Source organism: Thamnophis elegans, chromosome Z (genome assembly GCF_009769535.1).
Source record: "Thamnophis elegans isolate rThaEle1 chromosome Z, rThaEle1.pri, whole genome shotgun sequence".
Taxonomy (NCBI): domain Eukaryota; kingdom Metazoa; phylum Chordata; class Lepidosauria; order Squamata; family Colubridae; genus Thamnophis; species Thamnophis elegans.
In genome coordinates, this window is record NC_045558.1 from 88,608,652 (window position 1) to 88,634,968 (window position 26,317).

Consider the following 26,317-nt stretch of genomic DNA (forward strand, 5'->3'; position numbering starts at 1 on the left):
GACTATCATTACTGCATTTTTCTATCCCGTTAGTATGACTCTCACGTCAGGCAGACCTTTCCTACTCGCGATGAAACTTCCTAGATCGTCTCAAACGCTCGGAACAAACGAAAACAGCATTCAGATAAACCAGTTCTACATTTATATCTCTACGACTTCGTCGTCGTCTTTTTTTTATGAGAGCGACTAACTAAACCATACTTCATACGCTCAAATGCAATGAAAAAGGCGGGCTAATGGTTAATTCCGCGATAGCCAATATGTAAATCTTCGGAGGTTGAGAGAGGGGGACGTTTCAGAAAACCAATGAGAAGCCTTGGAGTTGAGGAATGGCGTGGTCCGGGACCAATGAGAAACCAGAGTTTGAATAGGGTGAATGGAGGAGTCGGGTTAGCCGTCGTCGTTGTGTGAGGTGAAGAAAGGCTGTCGGGAGCGATACCTTGGGAGGAGGTCGTGAGGGGCCGACGAAGTAAAGCCTTCCCGCCCGCCATGTCGTTGCACGGGAAGCGCAAGGAGATCTACAAGTACGAGGCGCCATGGACCGTCTACGCCATGAATTGGAGCGTCAGGCCCGACAAGCGCTTTCGACTTGCCCTCGGCAGCTTCGTAGAAGAATACAATAACAAGGTGAGCCGACCTGGCAGGGGTAAGCGGGCGAGGGGAAGCCCCTGGTGAGGCCGGGCTGAGGGTCAGGTTCCGCACTGTAGCGCATCCCCGGTCGGTCCTTAACGCCGGCAGCGGCCCAGTGGAAGGCAGCGAGCGTCGGAAAGAAGGGGAGGGGAGTGCGAGAGAGGCGGAGTTGCTCCGGGGAAGTTTGGTTAGGTTTTGCCCTCGGAGCATCTCTGCCCCTTCGAGTTGGTGCCCAGGCTGCTTGCTGCGCCACGGGCAGGGAGCCGTTGAGATATTTTGTTGCTCTTGTTGTGGTGGTGTGATGAAAAAAGGAGGAAAAACTGCAACTGCGTACTTTCTGCTTCTCTAGGAAATGAGGAAGGAATACATTCATTTTCAACCTTGATAGCTTTAGAAGTTTGTAACAGATTAATAGAGTTGGAAGGGATCTTGTAGGTCATCTAGTCCAACCCCCCCCGCCCCGCTCAAGCAGGAGACGCTACACCATTCCTGACAAATGACCGTCCCGTCTCTTCCTGAAAACCTCCAGTGATGAAGCTCCCACAACTTCTAAAAAGGCAACTTCTGTTCCATGGGTTGATTGTTCTCATTGTCAAAAAATTCCACCTTCTTTCTAGGTTGAATCTCTTCTTGATCAATTTCCATCCGTTATTCCTTCTGGCCTTCGGATGCTTTGGGAAATAGCTTGACCCTTCCTCTTTGTGGCAGCCTCTCAAATATTGGAAGGCTGCTATCATGTCTCCTCTGGTCCTTCTCTTCACTAGATTAGCCATGCCCAGTTCCTATAACCGTTCTTCATATGTTTTAGTCTCTAGTCTCCTAATCATCCTGGTTGCTCTCCTCTGCATTTTTTCTAGAGTCTCAACATATTTTTATAGTGTGGTGACCAAAACTAGATACAGTACTCTAGGTGTAGTCTTACTAGGGCTTTATAGAATGGTATTAGTTGTGTTATTAAGATAAGTACACAATATAAAGTTTGCTTGAGATATGCCTGCTGCATGTTCCTTCACTATTTTAGTTAAGCTTTAGTTTAGCCTAGGGCCCTGCTGAATTTATTACAATGTTGACCAAATTGATTCATTTGGGAAACTCACATGCCTGAACTGGAGGTCTATAACTCCCTCCCTTGTTGTTTTCTTACAAAGGAGCATTTATTTGTAATTTAAATTTACAAGGTTATTTAACTCGTGTATTCTGTTTCAGGAAATATTAAACAGTCATCAGTATCAAAATAGTGGCCAGTGTTAGTGTGTGAACCTCCATAAAGCTTCCCAAGCTACCCAAATTGACTGCCATTGCCACAATTGTGGCAGTGAATTCTTGGGTCTATGTAACAACAACAAAAAAACCTTCCTTCTGTTCCTTCTAAATCTCTGCATTTAATTTCAATAATTACACACTGGAAGAAGAGAACTGTGTTCATTTCCATGTTATTTACACCATACATATTTCTGTTATGTCCCCTTGACTTACTTTGTTCCAAGATAGAGCTTCAGTTACTGTGATCCTTTCTCATATAGGAAGTATTCCAGCCACTCTAATCTTTGTAGTAATTCTATTTTGCACCTTTTCTAATTCTATAGTATCATTTTCAAAATGTGTCCAAAACCGTAGCTAAGGTGTAGTCTTACCATAGGTTTATATCTAGTGGCGATACGGGCGGCAAAATGTAGGCATTTCTTCGCTCTTATTGCGTCCACGGAATCCCGCCCAGCCGCCCTGTTCAGGGTGACCCGCTTCCTCCTGAAAGGTGAGGGGGTGGGGGAACCCCTGCAGGGAAGAGCTGAGGAAGTTGTTCAGTTTTTGTCGGATAAAATCACTCAGCTTCGGACAGATCTTGACTCCGCTTGGGCAATACAAGCCGAGATGCCGAGGGTAAGTCTAAGTCGGATTTCCTGGGATGAGTTTGAATTTGTCACCCCTGAGGAAGTGGACAAGGCCATGGGAGCAATGAGCGCCTCCACCTGTTTACTGGACCCGTGCCCCTCCTGGCTGGTTTTGACCAGCAGGTGACATGTGGCTGGCTCCAGGCGATTAGCAAGGCTTCTATGCAGGAGGGGTCTTTCCCGCAACCACTAAAGGAAGCGGTGGTGAGACCCCTCCTCAAGAAGCCTTCCCTGGATCCAGCCGTCTTGAAAAACTATTGTCCTGTCTCCAACCTTCCTTTTTTGGGGAAGGTTGATGAGAAGGTGGTGGCACTTCAACTCCGATGGACCTTGAATGAAGCGGATTATCTGGATTCCTTTCAATCTGGTTTCAGGCCTGGGTACAGCACTGAAACCGCTTTGGTCGCACTGATCGATGATCTCTGGTGGGCCAGGGATAGAGGGCATTCCTCTATCCTGGTGCTTCTCGACCTCTCAGTGGCTTTCGATACCATCGATCATGGTATCCTTCTGTGACGTCTGGAGGAGGTGGGAGTGGGAGGCACCGTTTTATGGTGGTTCTCCTCTTACCTCTCCGGTAGGTCGCAGTCGGTGGTGGTTGGGGGACAGAGGTCGACCCCTAGGCCCCTCAAGTGTGGGGTGCCGCAGGGTTTGGTCCTGTCCCCCCTCCTATTTAACATTTACATGAAACCGCTGGGTGAGATCATACGATGGCACGGGATAAAGTACCATCAATATGCAGATGATATGCAATTGTATCTATCTGCCCCGTGCCAGCTCAGTGTAGCGGCGGATGTGATGTGCCGATGCCTGGAAGCTGTCAGGATCCAGATGGGGATGAACAAATTGGTGCTCAATCCCGATAAGACCGAGTGGCTTTGGATGTTACCCCCGAAGGACAGTTCAGACAGTCCATCCTTGATCCTGGGGGGTGAAGACTTACACCCCTCAGAGGGGGCAATTTGGGGGTCCTCCTGGATTCACAGCTGACACTGGAACCCCATCTGTCGGCTGTGACCAGGGGGGCCTTTGCCCAGGTTCACCTGGTACACCTACTTGGATCGGGGGGCACTTCAAACGGTCACTCCCACCCTTGTCACCTCAAGGCTGGATTATTGCAATGCGCTCTATATGGGGCTACCCTTGAAAAGCGTTCGGAGACTACAGCTAGTCCAGAATGCAGCCGCGCAAGCAATTTTGGGTGTACCGAGATATACCCATATTACTCCTGTCCTCCGCGAGCTGCACTGGCTGCTAATTGGTCTCCGGACGCAATTCAAGGTGTTGGTTATCACCTTTAAAGTCCTACATGGCTCAGGACCAGTGTATCTGCGAGACCGCCTATTGCCACACACCTCCCAACGGCTGATAAGATCACACAGGGTGTGCCTCCTTCGGATGCCGTCAGCCGGACAATGTCGACTGGCGGGCCCCTGGAGGAGAGCCTTCTCTCTGACTGCTCGGACCCTGTGGAACCAGCTACCCCCCAGAGGTCCGGACCTTACCCACTCTCATGGCCTTCAGAAAAGCTGTTAAAACCTGGCTGTTCCGGCAGGTCTGGGGCTGTTGACCTTATTGTTAAGGTCCAGCCCCGATTAGAAATGTATGCATGTTGGGAATTTTTAAATTATTTTTTTATTTTGCTTTTCTTTTTTCTTTCTTTGTAAGCCACCCAGAGACCTCCGGGATTGGGCGGCCTAGAAATTTAACAAATAAATAAATAAAATAAAGGGAATATTATACTGACAATTCTGTTTAGTTCTAATAACTCCAAGTTGAATTTTAATATTTTTATAGCAGCTGCAAACAGTTGATATCTTCATTGAACCATCCAACCTGACTCCAAGATACTCTTTTTGGAATTTATTTTAAATTTATATGCCAACATGCACCCGACATTTAATTTTAGTGAATTGCATTCATCATTTTGAAGTCCATTCATCAGGATTGGAAGGTTGCTTTTAGAGTGCATCACAATTACTTTTGGATTTAAACGCGGATATGAATAATCCTTTATATATTCAGCATGGTAACTTGAATGATTACCCTAATTCCAGATATAAATAAAAGTACCAGTCCTTACACCAATTCCTTACTGGAGGACTATTCCCGGAGAAGTACTCTTCTCTGTATCTTTTTTGATACTTTCAAAGAAGCTGGAAGGTTAGTGAGAAAAGATTTCTCTTTGGTTCCTTTTCAACAAGACTAGTCCTATGTATTATTTTATCTTTAAGAATTATTTCAATTTTTCCTGCAAGAAATCATCCTGAAGTTTCTTTGTTGCCTTTCAATCTTCTTAGAAAAATTGAAATCACATTTTCCCAGTCCTTTGTTTAAAAGTATTGTATTATTTTTTGTGAAAAATTGGCAATTTTATACTTGAGTGCTCCAAAAGCTCTTAGATCAAGGGTGTCAAACTCAATTTTATTGAGGGCCGCATCAGATTTGTGTTGACCTTGAAGGGCTGGGCGTAGCCATGATGGGGATGGCCGGGGTGGGCATGACATGTGACCACACCTCCACATAAATGATTTTATACATTTATAAAAATAGAGAGCCATACATTTTTTTAATACTTGATCTACTTGATCATCTTATTAGAGAGAGACCAGATTAAGAAACTCTCTATAGGAAGACTAGAACTATAAAATTGACATGGGCTATAGTAGCAGAATCCTGCAAGCTTGGCAGGTAAAATATTTTACCTTTCCTCCCTTTTCTAACTTTCTGAGTCAAGGATGGCCTTCCTTCAGCACCTGGAAGCCCCATTTTGGGCCTGCAAGGCCTCCTTGAGCGCACTAGTGCAAAAACCGAATGCAGGGAGGCGCACATTCCCCACCTGCGCCCCATTTTCGGTAGCAGAGGCACCATGGGTTGGTCCTTTGCTATTTCCAGGCTGGCCCTGTGGGTCAGATGTAACCACTCCATGGGCCAGACCTGGGCCTCAGGCTTTGAGTTTGACACCCCTGTCTTAGATAGATACTATCTGGACATTGGAATTTATTTAGTTTTATTTGACCAATTTTACTTGTAACCATTTTTCCTTAGCTGTGTTAGTCTTTGTCCTTCAAGCCTTACATTTTGGAACTTCTGAACATGTAGGTGAAAGATGTACTGGAATAGGAATGAATGTGTGTGCGTGTGCGCACAGACAGACAGACACACACACTTTTTTTCCTCATAGGTTCAGCTTGTTGGGTTGGATGAAGAAAGCTCTGAATTCATTTGCAGAAATACTTTTGATCACCCCTATCCTACTACCAAGCTCATGTGGATCCCAGATACTAAAGGAGTTTATCCAGACCTTTTGGCAACCAGTGGTGACTATCTGCGAGTGTGGAGAGTAAGTAGACCATTTAGGAAATAATTCTTTTATGCTTTAATTTAAAATATATATATTCAGCATATCCAAGTATAAAAGGTTTGGTTTTTGAAGAATGTAACTTGAAGGTTTTCATAGATTTCTCAGAATATTCTCACAATATATTGGTATATTAGTAAGACTACAGCTGTATCTCAAATATAGCACTATATTCAACAGATTGATAACAATTCAAGAGATAATCATTTCACCTGTCAGCTCTTCAGTTATCAGTAAAAAGAGTGAATTTTTCAGCAGTTCATCAGAAATATATTACAAATAACCTGAAAATCTGTCTTCCTTAATGTAATGATATATGGGTTCTTATTTGGAAATAGTGCAGAAATGCTTGGAACGCTGGGGATTCACTCCTGCTGTAATATTGAATACCAGACCTGCATCATCACAATTGTGGATGCAATGGTAGACCTGGCTTGCATTACCAAAATCTGGGTGGCATGAAGAAAGGGGAAGTTCATTTATCAAAGATCTCCTCCCCCACCTCCAGGTTTTCAGTTTGTCCCAGGATGATGGTGGGCGGTAGCTATTGTCATCCCTGAAACTCTGCTGGCATCGAGGAATACTACTCTAGATAAACAAATGTGAGAACTTGTTAGTGCGATTAGACTAACAAGACCTTTGGGCTAGCTGCTGGTATATCATTCCCCATGTTGCAAAGCAGGATCCACCATCATGGCTGCCAAAGTGATATTAGGGAGCTTCAACTTGCCAGTCCTGGCTGAAAGGTCTAGAACAGCTCAAGAGTTCTTGGCTGCCATGACAATACACCTGGCTCAGCATATTAAAGACCCAAGACCTATAAAGGATCATATGCTAGATCTGGTTTTTATCTTGGGGCAGACAGAACATGATCTTAAAAGGGGCAGGATAAATGTCAGCTCCTTGTTGTGGCTAGATCATCATGATAGCTATAGAACATCATGTTGCAATTAACCCACCCCTAATGGAGAAGGAGTTGTTAGATTGACCTACTTTGGGCACCAAAATGGATCCAGTACATTTTTAGAGGGCCCAAGGATCTAATGAACAGCTCAGTTGAAATCGTGGTTGCCCAATAGAATAAAGAGATAATTAGAATGCTTGAGCAGGGCAGTCTCGCCCACTAGGGAGGTCTCTCCCTAAATTCACTATAGCTCCTTGGTTTATGAGTAGCTCAATGATATGGAGCAGTAGAGATGCCTAGAGCATTGCTGGAAGACCTATTTTGAATCTAGGTAGACTTTAATTAGAGCTCATGTCAACACGGTAGCAAATCAAGCAGTAAAAAGAAACTAATATTATCACTCCTATTGCATCTGCTGAATGCACCAGCAACTCTTTTAAAATTGACTTGTTCCCTTTAAAGGAAAGATGGTCATCAAGAACATTTAAATGGGCAATATGGCAGATATAACCACTCAGATTTTAATAGAATTAGATTCTAATTGGATGGTGCTAGTAGAGGTGATTACAACTTTGTCCTATAAATTGTTCTGGCAATATTCAAATTGATTTGAATATATGAATCCTAAGGAAATGAATATGGCTCTCTCTAATGTCAGCTCTGCACTTTTCATTTGGATTCCTGCCCCTCATGAGGCCTCTTGTAAAGTGGCAGAATACTAAATTTCAAGCATTAATGCTTCTTTGATTGAAGGAATGCTCCATTACCATAAGAAGATATAATATGCCTCCTGTTCCAGAAGCCTCTCTCAACTAAATTATTGTGGACTATATAGACCTTGTGGAGTACCTCAGGTCTTTCTACTCTCTTAGCTTCTTTTGTACATCTCTGAAATCAATTGTGGGAGCTCATCTATTGTCACAGAGTCTGATATCATGGGTATGCAAAAGATGTAGCAGCTGCACATCTTGTTTATGGACTAAGCAGATAATGCAAGTAGAAATTGGGATCTAGTACGTGGGGGCTGTCAAGCTCTGGATAGGGAGGAACAGAATCAGAGTGGCTTTGATTTTTGTGGACATTTTTTCACAGGTTTAGATGGTTCACAATTTGCAGTCAGTTATTATTTGCTTAACCATAGTTTCATTAAATTCACTGGATTCATCCAACAAGCCATAGAATAAAGCAGGATTTCAAATGGTTTACAAATAAACATTTGAATCCATATGTAATTTATACTAGGTAAATTGATTTATTTGATATTGCTATATATATGAACTACTGTTATCATTTTATAACATGACTATATACACTAATTATTCTATTTATGAACTGATCATATGTATTTGAATCTGCTTAATTTTTTAATACATTTTTTGCTTTACACTTAGAAATTGTTAACATGAGGTATGTTAACAAATAACTCTGAGTGGCTAACAACAGGGTTATTATTAGTTTATTATTTATTAGAAAATAATAGTCAAAACTAACTAAAATATGAAACCTGAAAGAACTCCTGAGGGGAAAACAGATCTAATAAACTAAAAACACTATATGGTCTCCAGCTGACCCCCTTGCCTCCAGATATCCAGATATTGAAGGTTGCTGAGAGATTTCAAGGAAAGCCAGAATGGGCACACTAATCTTTCCTGGTCCTGCCAAAGATAATCCACAAGCACAATCAATACTGTTTCAGTTTTATACCCAGCTGAAAGGTGTCCAAATGATCTACTTCTTTCAGGATCATCAAACTGTTGTGTAATCAACTTTTCCACATTTTTTTCCAAAAAGTGCAATTTAGACACAGGAAGAATTTTCCAATGAAAGCTTCTTGGAGTAAACCAACATCTCTTTCAACATTGGCAGGACATTGTTTTCCCTCAGTGATAGAATTTCCACCACTAGGACTGGCTACATATAGTTTCCCAGAAAATCTTAGCAATGCAACAGGTGCATGGCTCTAATATACAGGTAGCAACCTTGCAATTCCAAAACTTCTCTCCACTTCATAAGAGCTAACAGAAACAAGAGTTAACTGATCCCAAATAACAGAGCTCACTAAGTCTCAATTATTTTCATGTGATTTGCCGCAATGCCAGTCTAGTTTGGAGCCAATCCAAATACCTTTTTCTGAAGATGCCTAGAATATTCCTTACGGCAGCTCTGAAAGAGAATCTCCAGGAAAGACTGAGCCTTTCTAAACAGGACAGCTATCCAGAATATTTTACCACTTTTACCACCATGACATAGGTCTTAATAATGGCTGTAGTTCGTGCTTCATTGAGTTTGTTCCTCATTGTCCTCTAGTACTGCTTTCAGGGTCTCTTCTCATATTTTCATCTCCTTCCACTCCTTTATGAACTAAAGGGAGTCCTGGGATTCACAGCAGGAGAAAAGCCCCATAGGCGTGATCTGATCCCATTCACAACCACCACCTTATTCTAGGCAATGACTGAAGCCGCAGTCAAACTATGCACAAGACCTGCGGGAATACTCTCTAAGCTCCCTGTGGAACCAAATAAGGTCAATCAGTGTTCAAATAGGCTCAGCCTCTCTACAACAGAGAACAATATCAAGGCAATCAGAAAGTGATCTGACCATTGACAGGAAAGAAGTGGTAATCTCCAATGCTAGGGAGAGTAATTTGTCGAGCTGCTGCCTTGAGAAGAAAATTAGATTTTGTCTATGATCACCATTATGTGTTAACCCTTGGCAAAGTGCATCAGATCCAATACTGTCTTATTGGCCATGAACTCCCAAAACATCCCACACCTTGCCCTCAAGAGAAAGCAGTTTGAAATCCCCCAAGACCATAAGTCTGAGGAAGTTCATGACCAGTCAGGCCATGCAGTCAAGGAACTTAGATAGGTTGTTACACAACAGAGGTCTGCTACAGTAACAGTAATTCCAATTGCTCTCTAGAGCCCAACTTAACAAATGGAATATCCATTACATATAAAGCTGAATCTCTGAACATTACCAAAATATCTCACATAGCATTTGCTACTCTCTCATCTCTGCTCTGGGCTTTTGTGTGAAAGCATTGTGCAAAGTTATGCTACGGAAAATATTAATTATTTGCTTCTGGTTGGTAGATGTTGATGATCTGTTTTAAAAAAATAAGGTAGGTCCCGGAAGTCTGATATTTATCCATATTTCATGAATGGATAGCAAAAATAATATCTATATTTTTGAGATTATTTTCCTTGCATCTGTGGGATAAAAACCCACAAAAATATGCTTCAAAAATATTGAAGTTTAAGTGTTGTGAGATTTTAGGAGAATATTGCTTACAAATAGTACTTTATAAATCAAAAGTAATTCCATCTTAAAAAAAAACATTGAATTTATCATAATCATTATCAATAATAACCTGAATATATTGTTGGTCAATGACCTTTAAAGTCCATTATGGCATGGGTTCAGGATATTTAAGGAGCTGTCTTGCCCCAAAGGGGTTGGCCTGTCTCACTCTAGCAGAAAGGACTTACTGCAAACCCCATTAGCCAAGGATTTTCATCTGGTTCTAGGAAAAGAGCCTTCTCTGTTATGTCCCCTGCTCTTCTCTCAGCACATGAGATTTGCCCCCACCTTTCTGGCCTTTAGAAGGAGCCTTAAAACCTGGATTTGCTCGTCTGTTTGGAGCCCTGGTGGAGAAGCTGTAGGCTGCAGTTGGTTAATATCAAGCACAAGAAACCAGTAGCCAGAGTTCAAAGCTACAAACTGATGACCTGTTTCACATTACACTTAGAGTTGGCCTGGTCATTTTCTACAGTTGTTGCAGTGATTGGGAAGGCACCACCACTGCTCTGCTCTAAACTCACAGTTTTTTACTCTATAATTAATTTTTTGTTATTTTAATCAGTTTCTATATTTATAATGGCTTTTTATATCCCTATTTTTATTATATTGTAAGCCACCTAGAATCACCCCAAATAGCAAAGTGGCTGGTATACAGGTCCTCAAACCATGGCCACAATTGAGCCCAAAATTTCTGCAATTGATAAGTTAGTAACCAGTTGTTAAGGGAACTTGTCTTCCCATTGAATTTGCTTGTCAGAAAGTCACAAAAGGGGGTCACTGACCTTGGGATACAGCAACGGTCATAAATATGAACCAATTGCCAAACATCTGGATTTTGATTATGTGGTCATGGGGATACAGCAAAGTAACTGAAAAATGGTCATAAGTTACTTTTTTCAATGGTGCAACTTTGAACGGTCACTAAATAAACTCTTGTAAATCAACGACTACCTGTATAAATTGAATTAAAAAATGAATAAGAAACTTTAAAAAGGAAATCAAATTTAGATTAAATTAAAGCCAAGAAGATCTGACATTTTGACAAAATGATAAAAGCAGCATTGCACCATTATGCAAGTGCCTTTTGTATGCAATATTCATGCAATTGGATTTTCTTCTGTGCCCCCTCAAAATCTATTTAAGGGTTCAAGGAGAAGTATGACTCTGTTGCTATAAGGAATTCCCTCCAATTTAACTAAAAACCTCTCCTGAATTCTGTATTTTAGTATAATGAAAAATCCAATAATTGCAATGGGAAAACTATATATTGTCTCTGTTGTTGCTCTCTGGATGCAATGAAATGCGTGCAGAGTTATGAAGATTTTGGAGGACAAACAGAGAATGGCCATTTCCCTAAGTTTTAGAGAATCCATATTCTTTTAAATATTGGTATGTATATTAACTTAATGTGATGACAAGTATTTCTTGATATTTTTTATTCAGGTGGGTGAAACAGAGACCAGACTAGAATGTCTGCTGAACAACAATAAGAATTCTGATTTTTGTGCTCCACTGACCTCCTTTGATTGGAATGAAGTTGATCCTTATCTGTTAGGTAAGCTCCAATTACTAATGTAGCAGAATGATGATGGTAACATGATTAAAATAACTAAAAGTTCTATTTATAAATTAAAAGTTAATAGCATAAGATTTACCAAGAGGATTAAACCAGACTTGGAAGAGCTTTCTCTGGACATTATGACTTTTTTTGTTCAACAGTAAAAACATCATGAAATTTTTAAAAAATGCTCTTGACTATGACAAATACTGGAGAGGTTTACTATAGATAGTCCTCAACTTACAATTATAATTGATCCAAGAATTTGAATTGTAAGTTGTTATGATCATTAAGTGAGGCATGCTGAATGACCCCCATCCTAGCTCCCACCACTGCCATAGTTAAGTGATCATATGGGTCATTAATTTATTGCAGGGGGATGGCATGTGGAAACTGTTGTGGGCTGGGAGATTTTGAACAGCTAGGGCCATCAATGTATGCACCTCTCCCTCCCTCTCCCCGACCACTCCCAGAAGTCTTGGGCATTCTCCCAGCCCAAACTTGCTAGTCCATTTACTTTCCCTTTCTGCAGCTTCTGATAAATGTGCTCAGCTGATGCAAAGTGCAGGTGCTATAGAAATCTAGTTAATGTAATGTTTGAGACTCTTTCTATCTTTGGAAATGTCACCACATGAGCATCAGCCTTTATGATGTTTTGAAGCTCTTTCTAGCCTTCCGAAACAGCGCAAAGGCTGGTGTTCATCTTATGATGTTCCCTGACAGAAAGAGCCTCAGTACGTTGTGAGATGATTGAGAGTCATTGTAATGCTCTAAGTTTCTTTCTGCATTCGGAAATATCACATTAGCTAGCTTTCTACAATAAGTGTCCTTCATATCAGCTGGTGGCACCTGCACGGAAAGGGAAGGTAAGTGGACTTATGCGGTTGGACAAGAAGAAGGCCCAGGATTTCCAGGAATAGGGGATGGATGGGAAGCTTGCACATGGGTGGGTTTGGCCAGCTGAGACCTCTCAGCACATAGCAGCAGGAATTATGCAGCACTGCCATGGTCATAAGAGTGGGCATGCTGTCAAGATCTGAATTTTTGTCACATATCTGTATTGTAGATTTTAAGACTGCAGTAGTCAGAACTTTAGGAAGTGTTGTATGTCCCTTTGTTCAATGCTGGGATAATTTCAAATAGTCACTGAACAAACAGTAAAGGATTACCTATATGTACTTGGCTTATGGCAAATTGGTTAAATTGACATGGAGCTGTCCTGTACAGATATCTGTATCTTTTACTGTTTGCCTTTTTAAAATCACATTCTCCAATAAAGAGACCTGAAAACACTGAATAATTTTATTGTAACCACTCTTTTCTTTTGGCAATTCTTTGTCAGTACAATTATCAGCTAGTCAGTCAAAATAATTAAGTACAAGCTTTTTTAATTGTCAAATATTAAGCAGAAAAATGACTTGTGATTTTGGTGATCTGCTTTTATAATTGCATAATGAGTTCCTTTAATAACTAAGGAGCTAGAACCTTCTTGGTTTTATTCTTTTTCTTCAATTTTATTTGAATTCTCACTAAGGCTTTAAAATTGAAGTTTATACTAGCAAATTGCATTGATGCATAAAATGAATATATGTAATTTTATTATGTTATAGATTATTGTTGATTAACATTTACTTTTATTAATGCATATTACTTCAGGTCAAATATTTTGATCATATAGGCAGTCATAGTCCCATAGTAATAAATAGAATTTTGATTAATCACAATATAGAAAAATACATTTTTTAAAAACTTGATAGTTTGATTTAAACATTTTGACTGCCATAGAGGATCCAAAGATTACAATAATATTTTACAAAATAGTTAACAGATACAGTGAGATTTCTTTCTATAAATTAAGGCGATAGAGGTTCACTTCTTGAGGTCTAGGATTAGAAATTTTATGTAATGGTCCATATTTGTATTGTATTTTATTGCTATTTTAAGAAAAAATAGTTCTAATGTATGTTTTTCCCCCCTTTCCTCTCAAACTATGCCAGGTACTTCTAGCATTGACACAACTTGTACTATTTGGGGTTTGGAAACTGGTCAGGTCTTGGGAAGAGTGAATTTAGTGTCTGGCCATGTCAAGACTCAATTGATTGCCCATGACAAAGAGGTGATGGTGTATTATTTTTATTTTTCTGTAAATATGTGCAGTTACTAAAAGTTTAGAAAATACAACCTATACATTGGAAATAATCATCTAGGAGCCAATGTGGGTTGTGTTGCTGCTATTAGTAATACATTTATTTTCCTTTTAGTAATTCATTGATAATGGGGAATCAATACAACAAAGTAAAATATTTTGCAAAAGAAACATTATGCTCAGAAGGAGAGAGTGTTATTCCTAAAGCCCTATTTTGTGGTAAGCATTGTCCTCTTTTAGGCTAAAGCAAATAATTTGTTGGACATATCTTCTTTGCTCCTGCCTTTGCAGGAAAAATTAAAGTGGGACAGGAATCCTTAATATGGGAAGCATCGTATTTTATCACCTTCTGCTGTTGGTATCCGAACAGGTTTATGATATTGCATTCAGCCGTGCAGGAGGTGGGAGAGACATGTTTGCTTCTGTTGGTGCTGATGGCTCAGTGAGGATGTTTGATCTCAGGCACTTGGAACATAGCACTATTATCTATGAGGATCCTCAGCATCATCCTTTGCTTCGCCTTTGCTGGAATAAACAAGACCCTAACTACCTTGCGACAATGGCAATGGATGGTATGGAGGTGAGACTCTTATGTGAGAACACCTAGTACACTTTGTTTCTGAGTGTGTAGTGAGTATGGTAAACTGCTTTCCAACTACATGGTGAAAACAATGGGACTACAGCTTTAGCTACATGGATTACTGCAAATTTTCTTACTGGCCTATAGTTCCATAAAGCAAAACAATCAGGTAGATGAATATGTTAATTAGAAAATACTACCAGAATATAATGAAATGGACAGTTAGAAATCCTTATGGTGGTTTGATGAGATGAGCTCACCTGTCTTTGGTTGCTGTAGGTAGAAATAAAATAGGTAGAACCTATTTTTAGAAATAATGAATTACTTGTATTAGTTTCTCAATTTAAAGAAATATATTATACTGATAGTCTAATTACATTAATGCATTAATGAGTAGTTATATATTTTGTATTATGATTTGTTATCTAGACCAGCAGTCACCAACTGGTGATCCATGAACTACTGGTCCACAGAAAAAATATTTACATTTTTTATATTGCACTAAATTGGGTCCTCAAAGTACAGCCCGTGGGCTGGGTACGTGCAATGAATGTTTGTGTTGCAAAGAGTTTCCCCCTTCTGGGTCTTTTTGTGTGGGGCAGAAGGGGCAGAAATTCTGACTTGGGGCCTGCTTCAGCCTCCTGGTGCGGGGCTTTAGGCAAAGGCTGGAGGGAAGTGCCGCTGGTGTTGAAGAGCCAGAGGGACTTGTTCCAGTGGGACAGCATCATGGCCTGGAACTGACTAACCATTTCAGCCTGAGGAGCCTCCAGGCACTGGTACCTGGCCTTGCACTCCCACAGGTCTTCCCTCTGCTTGGAAAGCCTATGCTCGTAGTCCTCAATGAGGTGCTTCTGCTGAGCCTCCTTCTCGGTCAGATCTAATTTCAAATAAGCCATCTGTTTTGCCAACTCTTTCTTGTGGTAGTTGCTTAGCTCCAACAACTGTTTCCTTTTGGGGCCCTAAGGAGCCTGGGTGGGCAGGCAAGAAGTGGCTGGGAGGGGCGAGTAGAGGCCCACAAGGCACCCCTCGATGAGAGCAACATCGAGTTGGTCACACCCACCCATCCGGTCATTAGGCAAATCATATTAGTGGACCGCATGATTTAAAATTATTAATTTAGTGATCCCTGAGGTCCGAAAGGTTGGTGACCCCTGATCTAAACTTCTTTGTAGAAGGTGTCTATAATCAGGAGATATTGTGAGATATTTATATTCATTATTTTAAAAAAATGCATTTTTCCATCACTTGGAATAAATATGTTGACTTGACAGCTTGTTTACAGTGTGAAAGCTCTGAGCACATAAAAGACTAAGTAATGAACGAATAAAAATAAAATCTAAAATAATTAATTTAGAATTAATGTTTAGAATTATTTTTTTTCTAAGGTGGTGATTCTAGATGTCAGAGTTCCTTGTACACCAGTTGCCAGGCTGAACAATCATCGAGCATGTGTAAATGGTATTGCTTGGGCTCCACATTCTTCTTGCCATATCTGTACAGCAGGTAAAAATTTATTGTTTGTATTCCTCCCCTCTTTGGACATTTAAGAAGTGATTGGGATTTACTATCATTTTTAAATATGTGAACATAGGATTGCAGTATTTACATTCTTGTATATAATTTGAAAGCTAATAAATAATACACCAAAGAAATCAAAGGCATGAGATAAGACAAAAATGAAATATATCTAAGCATAATTTTGTTGATGGCATTTCAACTCCTTGCTTCCCCACATACATAACTCTTATTGTAAATTTCTTCAACTCTGTTTTTTGTAAATCATTAACTCTATTCAGCCACAGCTTTCTTGGTTTTCACCTTTGCCTTGATTTATTCACCTGACTTGAAAATGTATATTCTGTGTTTGGCACAATGCTTGCACCTATACTTCCTAGTTTTTGATTATTGTGATCTCTTGTACTTTTACAATCAGATTTAATCAATTCCTTCCCTGAGCACACTCAACAAATTAATTTCTTTGTAGATGGCATTCATACTTGGTCTTTTCTTTTACATAAAGGAGTAATAATGACATTCTTCCAGTAATTAGGCCCAGATGTAGTCTTCATGTACAAATTAAACAAATCATATGGCAACACCATAAGCAAAATATCTGCATAATCTTCAACTTAGAACCAAAATTGAGACAAGAATTTATATTGCTAAGCAAGGCCATTGTTAAGTGGCTAACACCCAATTTTACAAACTGTTTTCTACAATTTTTAAGCAAATCACTGCAATTGTTAAATGAATCATTTGGATGTTAAGTGAATTCAGCTTCCCTCTTTGACTTTGCTTCTCAAAAGCTGGCTGCAAAGGTTGCAAATGGTGATCCCATGATTGTGGGATGCTGCAATTTTGATCAGGTGAGCGTTTGTGGGTGATGCTACCAGGATGCTGGTGATCAGTTACAAGTCACTTTTTCCATCAGTTTCATCATTGTAACTAAATCGTTGCTAAATGAATGGTTGTAAGTCGAGGACTATCTGTATTATAATATATTCTACTGATGCCATCTACAATTACAATCTTAACATAATTCAGCATTCTCACAATTTTGACTTACTTTGTTTCATCATTTCTTGAACACTTACTATTATAATATTTGTTTCAAATTCCTTCTTTGACATATCACTTTCATTCATATAAACATCTTTTAAGCATCCCTTCTTTTACTACAATTTCATCCTAATAATTTCATTGTCTTTTGAAATTGTTGTCATTCTACTTTAGGGTTTACATTTTTCGATAGACAGGCAGGCAGACAGACAGACAGATTCACTCTAGGTTTTATTTCTTATTTCTGTCATATAATTTTTCCAACATTCACCATCGACTTTAATGAGCTGTTCCACATTCAGAACTTATCCTTGTTTCTTTCACTAATTCAGTCCATCATAAACAATCAAATCAATCATGCTTTTTAATTCATTTCTTTATCATATGTATATGTTAGAAGATTTATACTTTAAACCACCTATTTGAACCAACAGTTTTTCCTAAGGAAATATTCATCAGGCCCTGTTCTCATTAATCCTGAATCCCCGAATTGTCAATTTTCAGTAAGAAACATAGAAACATAGAAAACTGATGGTACAAAAATGCCTAGAAAGTCTAGTTCATCTTTCATCAATTCCATTACCTCTTACCTGTATTACTTACATTCATATTCTTTTCAATCTTTTTTGGAAAATCTATAATTTTCAAACTAAGTACTGTATTTCTTCTTCACATCTGAAACAACAGATCAAATTCCAATTAAAATCAAGTCCAACTGTAATTTTCTGCTTTGGATATTGTCCTGTGTTTATTTCAGTTGTGTTATTCATGGACTTCATTATGGTAAAAATGAAAGTAGCTTGGAATTCAATAGCAAACAATGAAAGAACAGGAAAAGAAAAAGTTGTAAAAATCCAGCAAGGTAGATGAGCAATTAGTCATAAATGAAAAGATAATAAAACTTTAAAACCCAGACATGTTTAAGAAAAACGAACAGCTGAAGAGAGAAGATGATAAGAGACCCAACCTTTTGATTGCTTCTTATTGAGAACTGCAGTCTTCAAGATCTTCTCTTCCCTGTAGCTCCTATAGTCCAAAGGTCTTCTTGGGTCCTTTCTTCCTAGTCTCTTCAATAATCAGCTTTGGCAATGAAATCAGTTATTTGGCAGGAGAAAAAGCATGATACCATCTTGGGAGACATCCTCCCAGTTCTCCTCTTTCTGCTCTTTAGCAGTACTAATTTGGTTGGTTTCCTTCTGTAGATATTATAAACCTCAGTATCAATTATTTTTGTGCCATGTACAGTATGTACTATATGCTTATTCTTTTCTCCTTTAGTATCCTATATACATCTGCTGTGAACCAGAGTGATTCTCTTCCTTTTGCTTTTACTAATCTGCCTGACATAGAGACTCATATTATTAGTGTGCACTGAGCCCTGACTCCTGTCACGTTATGCTCCCTTCAAGTTTTCTTTAGAAAACCCCTGAATTTAATGCTAAGGAGCTCAGTTCCTTTTTATGATTCCTTTTATCCATCTTTACATCAGATTAGCCACAACCATCATGACTAACACCACACTTTTAGCCACACATTGAATTCACTATACACTGAACTTTTCCCTCTTGTTCCTTATATACAGGTAAAAAAAAATAGTCTGAAAAAAATAAGACTACAGCCTGTCCTGCTAAGCTACTGCCCAAACTCTGGAAATCTTTCTATACAGAAAACACATCTTTTCTGGACAGAACAATGTCAAGATGCACAATATCAACATCACAATCACTTCTTGACACTTCTTGTCATTCTTGACAAGTTTAACAATGCACCTGTTTTCTCTTCTGGCAGTAGCACCATACTGATACCTCAGCACCTTCAATACTTCCATATATTTTCCTAAATAGACATTGCTTAGAATTGAGTCACTAACCAGAAGATGACTTCTTTTTAGATACTTTAGTCACCACACATGACTGATTTGCAACACCTGATGCAAACTTTCCCTTGTCCAAGCAATTTCTTTTTCACAGACCACAGTTCTCTACTCAATTAAATTATCATCATCACAAACAGCTGAACTTGCCATCTTAGTACTCCTGTTAACTTAAGCACACTATAACTTCAGGGCCATACCAAAAGCATCATGTTTATGGACTGCATCTCTCATTCTGACCCCACAGTTCTCCATATGGCCTTTCTCCTGAAGGGTCTTTGTGGAAGAGGGGATGATAGTGGGGCAGTTCAACAGAACACACCAGCTGAGTTGGCCACCTAATTTCAGCCTGAAGAGCACAAACTGAACATTCTGGACAATCGGCAACAAGTGTTGCACTGAACTAATCCAGACATCCTAAAAATAAAAATTCAATCGTACAAGCACTTACCAAGGATGAACTACTGATGTTTTTGAACTACTGATGTTTTTATTACTCCTCTTTTGCTCATATGCTCAGGTGGTCAGATGCTTTCACAATGAGTAATTTCACAGTTACTGACTCCAACTTACTCATTTTATATCACCTAACATAATTATTTTTCCCTTGAATAACATTCATTCACTGTGTTTCATTTTTTCCCCTAAATCTCATCCTTGGTGTTTTTATTATCAACATTTAGTAGAGCATAACATGGAACTATCACCAAGCAATGGATTCCTACTTTATGCACTCCCACAACATGATAATCTTATAAATTTAAATTAACTCTATAGTTTCACTTCTCTGCTTGTATTGATTAATTGTCCTCTAAAAAATTATTTTACCTTCTTTCAGATCTTTTGTATTTCCTCTTTGTTAAGTTTTATAGGGACGCAACTTATTTTTCTTTACTTCCTTAACTAACCCTCTTTACCATGGTCTCAGGCTGCTGTTGCTAAATGCCAGGTCTGTGGTTCACAAAGCTCCCCTCGTCCGGGACCTAATATTAGATGAGGGGGCAGACCTGGCATGTATTACTGAAACCTGGCTGGGGCAGGAGGGAGGAGTCTCCCTCACTGAAATGTGCCCAGAAGGATTTCAGGTGCTCCATCAGCTGCGACCCCAGGGAAGGGGTGGGGGAGTGGCAGTCATCATCCGAGGGTCATTAGTTCCTCGTAGGATCCCTGCTCCGGAGCTTGTTGGGTGTGAATCCCTGTTGGTGAAGTTGGACCTTGGGGGTCAAGTGGGCTTTTTGCTAACGTACCTACCTCCCAACAGCGTTACAACAACCCTCCCTGTGCTCCTCGAGTCAGTAGCCGAGCTAGTGGTTGAGTTCCCCAGGCTTATTGTTTTGGGGGATTTCAACCTGCCTTCGCTTGGCGAACCCTCTGATGGGGCGCAGGAGTTCATGGCTTCCATGACAGCCATGGACTTGACCCAAGTAATTCGGGGTCCGACTCATACAGCGGGTCACACGCTTGACCTCGTATTTCTCTCGGAGCAGTGGGGACGTGATCTAGATTTGAAGGGCATTAAGACCTTGCCCTTGTCATGGTCTGATCACTTCCTACTGAGGCTTGACTTTCCGAAACCAATCATCCACTGTAGGGAGGGGGAACCAATTAGGTGGTTTCACCCCAGGCGCCTGATGGACCCTATGGGATTTCAGACGGCACTTGGTGAAATACCTGACGCTTTCATCCACAGTCCAACGGAGTCCTTGGTCGCTGCTTGGAATACAGCGGCGGCAGAGGCTCTAAACCGGATTGCGCCTTTACGGCCTCTCCGCAGTAGTGGATCCAGGAGGGCTCCTTGGTTCACCGAGAAACTCCGGGAGATGAAGCACCAAAAGAGACGCCTAGAGCGACGCTGGAGGGCCAGTAACTCTGAATCCGACCGAACACAATTAAGAACCTTTATTAGGACTTATCTAGTGGCGATACGGGTGGCAAAATGTGCGCATTTTTCCGCTCTTATTGCATCTGCAGAATCGTGCTCAGCCACCCTGTTTAGAATAGCCCACTCCCTCTTGAAAGGGAGGGATGCGGACGACCCATTACAGGGTAGAGCTGAGGAATTTGTCCAGTTTCTGTCGGATAAAATCGCTCGGATTCGGACGGACCTGGACTCCAATTGGATGGTACCAGCCGAGGCGCCGGGGGAAAGTCTTGAGCAGATTTTATGGAGCGAGTTTCAACTTGTCGCTCCTGAGGAAGTGGACAAGGCCATGGGAGCAGTGAGTGCCTCCACCTGTATACTGGACCCATGCCCCTCCTGGCTGGTCTCAACCAGCAGGGAGGTGACACGTGGCTGGCTTTAGATGATTGTTAACACCTCTCTTCAGGAGGGATCCTTCCTGCACCCCTTAAAGGATGCAGTGGTGAGACCCCTCCTGAAGAAAACTTCTCTGGACCCAGCCATTTTGAACAACTATCGTCCAGTCTCTAACCTCCCTTTCGTAGGGAGGGTTGTTGAGAAGGTGGTGGCCTTTCAACTCCAACGGACCTTGGATGAAACTGATTGTCTGGATCCCTTTCAGTCGGGTTTCAGGCCTGGTTACAGCACGAAACTGCTTTGGTCGCGCTGATCGATGATCTCTGGCGAGCCAGGGATAGGGGTCATTCCTCTATCCTAGTGCTTCTTGACCTCTCAGCGGCCTTAGATACCATCGACCATGGTATCCTTCTGCGACGGTTGCGAGAGGTGGGAGTGGGAGGCACTGTCCTACGGTGGTTCTCCTCCTACCTTTCGGACAGGTCGCAGTCGGTGTTGGTTGGAGGGCAGAGATTGACCCCTAGGCCCCTCAATTATGGGGTGCCGCAGGGCTCGGTCCTGTCCCCCCTCCTATTTAACATCTACATGAAGCCACTGGGTGAGATCATACACCGGCACGGGATTAAATACCACCAATATGCGGACGATACTCAACTGTATCTGTCCACCCCGTGCCAACTCAGCGAAGCAGTAGAAGTGATGTGCTAGTGCCTGGAGGCTGTCAGGGTCTGGATGGGAGCGAACGAGCTTGCACTCAATCCCAACAAGACTGAGTGGCTATTGATGCTCCACCCCAAGGATGGTCCAGTTATTCCATCTCTTAGCCTGGGGGGTGAAATTATACGCCCCTCAGAGAAGGTTCGCAATTTGGGAGTCCTCCTGGATCCGCAGCTGACGTTAGAGCATCATTTGTCGGCTGTGACCAGGGGGGCCTTTGTCCAGGTTCGCCTGGTGCACCAGTTGCGACCCTATCTGGACCGGGAGGCCCTTCGGATGGTCACTCACGCCCTCGTCACCTCAAGACTGGATTACTGTAACACGCTCTACATGGGGCTGCCCCTGAAGAGTGCTCGAAGACTGCAGTTGCTCCATAATGCAGCAGTGCGAGCGATAATGGTGTACCAAGATACACCCATGTTACACCTATCCTCCATGAGCTGCACTGGCTCCCCATTGGTCTCCGGACACGCTTCAAGGTGCTAGTCGTTACTTTTAAAGCCCTACATGGTTTAGGACCTGGTTACCTGAGAGACCGCCTCCTGCCATTTACCTCCCAAAGACCGATAAGATCACACAGATTGGGCCTCCTCCGGGTGCCATCGGCGGGTCAATGTTGGCTGGCGACTCCCCGGGGGAGGGCCTTCTCTGTTGCTGCTCCGGCCCTATGGAATGATCTCCCCGTAGAGATCCGGACCCTCACTACTCTTCCGGCCTTCCGTAAAGCTACTAAGACTTGGCTGTTCCAGCAGGCCTGGGGCTGTTGATCAGCATCCAGCCCCATTTTAAGTGGTATGTATGTTGTGTAATTTTAAGTAATTGTATTTCTATTTTTAATTTTTTATATTCCCTTGTTGTCTGTAAGCCGCCCAGAGTCCCCTGGGAGTGGGCGGCATACAAATGCTAATAAACTTCCAAACTTCCAAACCTATTCATTTTATATTCTACTTTGCAGTCTTCTATATATCATGAGCATCATTTAAAGTGCCTATATTTATATTGATTTTCACTTTCAATGGTGACTTTGGCTCTCATAACTTTCATATAATGCAAAATAATGTGGGTATAGATTATCTTACCAGCCTTACTAATGCAGAATGCAATATTCCCACATAACAATAAGGAAAATACTGATCAATTTTGACATACAGTATTTGGGGTAGAATGCCTAGGGTACAATCAAAGGTCATTTTACTCCAGCATGCTAATACTATTCTCTGCAAGCTAGCGTCCTGATAGAGGGACTACCTTGTAAACCAACAATAATAAAGGAGAATATTTGTAGCTCAGGGTTGACATGACGGGTCCTTGGTGCTCTCTGAACTTGTTTTCTTGCAGATATTTCAATACCCAAATTAGGTAACATCATCAATACTAGTAAGGAGTGCAGTTTGCTATCACTTTATGTTCTAGTGCATGGGTTCTTAAACTACGGCCTGTGGCTCACATATGGCCCACCGAAGCCATTAATCTGGCCCACGCAGGATCATAAACGTCAACATCGGCAGTTCGAATCCCTAGTATAGGTCTCCTGCATGAGCAGGGGGTTGGAGTAGATGACCTCCACAGTCCATTTTAACTCTGTTACTATTACAAAGCAATTTAATTACTATTATTTTCTCTTGTAAAAATATTTAAATATCTAACCACCCAAAAAATACTTTTCAAGATTAACCAGATACTAGCACACATATTTGATAGTAATGTCACCCACAACTAAAGGCTTTCTAGCTTGGAAATACATGGATAAATAAATTATCTGATTTTTTTTTAAACTAAATCTATATTTCACCTTTGACAGCGGATGACCATCAAGCTCTCATTTGGGATATCCAGCAAATGCCTCGTGCCATTGAGGACCCAATCTTGGCTTACACAGCAGAAGGAGAAATTAACAATGTACAGTGGGCATCAACCCAGCCGGACTGGATAGCTATCTGTTACAACAACTGTCTAGAAATCCTGAGAGTGTAAAAATAATTAGGCTATGGGAAATAATGAAGCAGGATGGTAGTCTTTCAGTCTTCTAAAGTTAAGAACAAAGCTGCATTGAAACAGTGTCACTAGCTCTTATTAACTTCTTCCAGGAAGACTTACAACTGAAGTTAATGAGTATATATGATGAACTTCTTACCCATCGTTTCTCTCTCTTACCTTCCCCACTCCATGCCAATGACTCAAAAATGCAGGGATATCCTTGGTGTTTTAGATCGTCTCAGATTTTATCAACATGTTCAATTAAAGTTATGTATATATTATGGCCATTTGTGTTGAGCATTTTTATTGCAATGGCACTGAATGCCAATTAATATTCTACCTGAAATAATTTGTTATAGATGCCTAAAAGTTATTCATTGTTATACGCATTATAATAGTACCTTTTATTAAATATTATATTCTCTTTCTCTCCCTCCCTTTTTCCAGGCAATTTCTTTGATACAAGTTATGAGGTACCATACTTATTGGTTGTAATGGCTTCTATGCAACTGAGTTCTGCTTTTGTTAAAATTGTTCTTTGCCTATAAGCAAGGACTTGTCCTTTGTAGGACTTGTAGGACTCATGCAAAAATATCTCAAATTGAAGCTTTAATTTAATATGCTACATTAGATAATCATCTATATGTTGTCACTTCTCTACAACTAAAGACTCTTCAAAAGTAATCAAAGTATAAACTGGGTATTTGGATGCATACCTAGTATCTGATAGCAAAAGTGCATCTAGTTTTAATTGTATATGTGGGTGGCCCTTATAACATATTATTTACTAAAATGTAGGAAACATTTCAGCAACTAATGGTTTTTACTGTTCTAATAGATGAGCATTTTCTTGAGAAGTTTTGCTTTAAACTTTCAACAGCAGTTTTTATATCGTTTTTCTTAGCAGTGATACAATTATGCAAAACAAACAAAAATCTTTCCATAAGGCAGCAGAGCTTATTATAAAATGTTGAGAATATATGTTAATATGGGATGGTGCTTTTTTCTGAAAACATGAAAAATGATCAGATACATGCAATTTACAGAACAAAATGTTTAAGCATTTCGTGTATATTAGAATGTTGCTTCTTATTCCCATATCAAGCTGTTTCGATATGTATGGTAACTCTTCTCTGATACACTAAAATGAGTGTATTTGTGGTTGATTCTTTCTCCTTCACAAAAGAATAACTTATTTAGATTTTAGAGAAGAGGTCATTGTTTCATATCAGACAGCATTTTTCCACAGTAACTTGAGGGAGGTATGAAAAGATCTTTTCAGATTTAACTACCAATCATGTATATAGTAAGATCAACTGTGACAAGACTATTAATTATTTGTCTAATATGTGAGTATAGTACAGCTGAGAGAAAATATAATTGATACATAAATTCCTTTACTGATACATCATGGGCATAAGATGTATCTTAGACCATGGGTGTACGATGTATCTAGTGAAGGAGCCAAAACATGCAGATCTAACAGGCAGTGTTGGATGGTCAAGTGATAAATATGGATTTGTGATAACTGTTTTACAAGGAACAATGTTCTTATTGTACTGGATATTAAATAATATGGGCTTTTGTTTTTACTACCAATTCTGAACTGTAACATGTTATGTACTCCCAGTGTGATGATTTCTTAAAGGTGTGAAATTTGTAGCATGACTATATAAAGTTCCAAACTTCTTGTTCTTTCAATGAGCAATAGCACTGATTTATGTTCCACTCCCAGGTGTTGCATATATTTTCTAAATATTGTTAGGCAAAATTGTTACTAATTTTATCTTTATGTGGCAGACAATGGTTAACATTGCAATATTTTGATTTTTATGGAAAAATACATAAAATGGATTTTATCTTGATTTAGGACACCAATTTCTGAATTGTATTGACATTCTGTACAAATTTTAAACAGTTTTTTAAAGGGTTTGAAGTAGAATGCTGGAATTTTTAAATTGTCAATATTGCTTCCTCTGCATATTTTGGTTTGTTCCATTCCTACTTCCTTATGTGAATTCTGCCTTTCTTACGTTTTAATAAAATGGAACATTTCTAAATTATTCATGATGGTATAAAATGAAAAAAGACATTAAAATATATATATCCATTTTATTTACTGAAAATTTGGTTGCCAGGGGGGGAAAAGATAGTATAGAACACAGTATACATTAGCATACAACTATTCAGAAATAGGTCAAGATCCTCAAGTTGAAGTTTTAGTAAAGCTTTTTTTTACATTAAAAATAGAGCTGTTCTTGACAACCCAGTACCATATTAAGATTGAAACTAAAATTGGTAATTGAGACAAAAAATACAGGCACTTGCTATGACGGAGTCCAACTGAGAAGTACCAATCCAGTTAAAAAATTAGAGTGGATGAGTTATTTTATCTCTACCAGAAAATCCAGCTTCAAAAAAATTCTGTCCTTGTGACTCCTTTTAGGCCAAATTTTATTAGCATTGAGATATACATGCATAAAAGTTATTTTTTTAAAAAAATGTGCTAAAAACCTAAACAACAAAAAGATCAGAGAGCCTCTGCCAGTTGGGCATTAACAGA

General features: G+C 40.1%; 1 protein-coding gene across 2 annotated transcripts; it reads left to right on the forward strand.

Annotated features, from left to right (window-relative positions):
- DCAF7 (DDB1 and CUL4 associated factor 7) lies at positions 1–25,817 on the forward strand. 2 transcript variants are annotated; one of them, XM_032235679.1, is made up of 7 exons: positions 4–627; positions 5,704–5,862; positions 11,531–11,642; positions 13,643–13,761; positions 14,162–14,371; positions 15,757–15,874; positions 23,579–25,817. In XM_032235679.1, the coding sequence occupies exons 1-7, from the start codon at positions 490–492 to the stop codon at positions 23,749–23,751; spliced, it is 1,029 nt and encodes a 342-aa protein (XP_032091570.1). In that variant the 5' UTR covers positions 4–489; the 3' UTR covers positions 23,752–25,817. The 2 variants fall into 2 exon arrangements, with proteins under 2 accessions (XP_032091571.1, XP_032091570.1); XM_032235680.1 differs by lacking the exon at positions 5,704–5,862 and having other exon boundaries at positions 1–627.
- The last annotated feature ends 500 nt before the right edge of the window (positions 25,818–26,317 follow it).

Coding starts and splice junctions, on each gene's coding strand:
- DCAF7 (XM_032235679.1), top strand. CDS start 490: ATGTCGTTGCACGGGAAGCGCAAGGAGATCTACAAGTACGAGGCGCCA. Junction 11,643..13,642: donor AGTTGATCCTTATCTGTTAG/GTAAGCTCCAAT, acceptor AAACTATGCCAG/GTACTTCTAGCATTGACACA. Junction 13,762..14,161: donor TGATTGCCCATGACAAAGAG/GTGATGGTGTAT, acceptor GTATCCGAACAG/GTTTATGATATTGCATTCAG.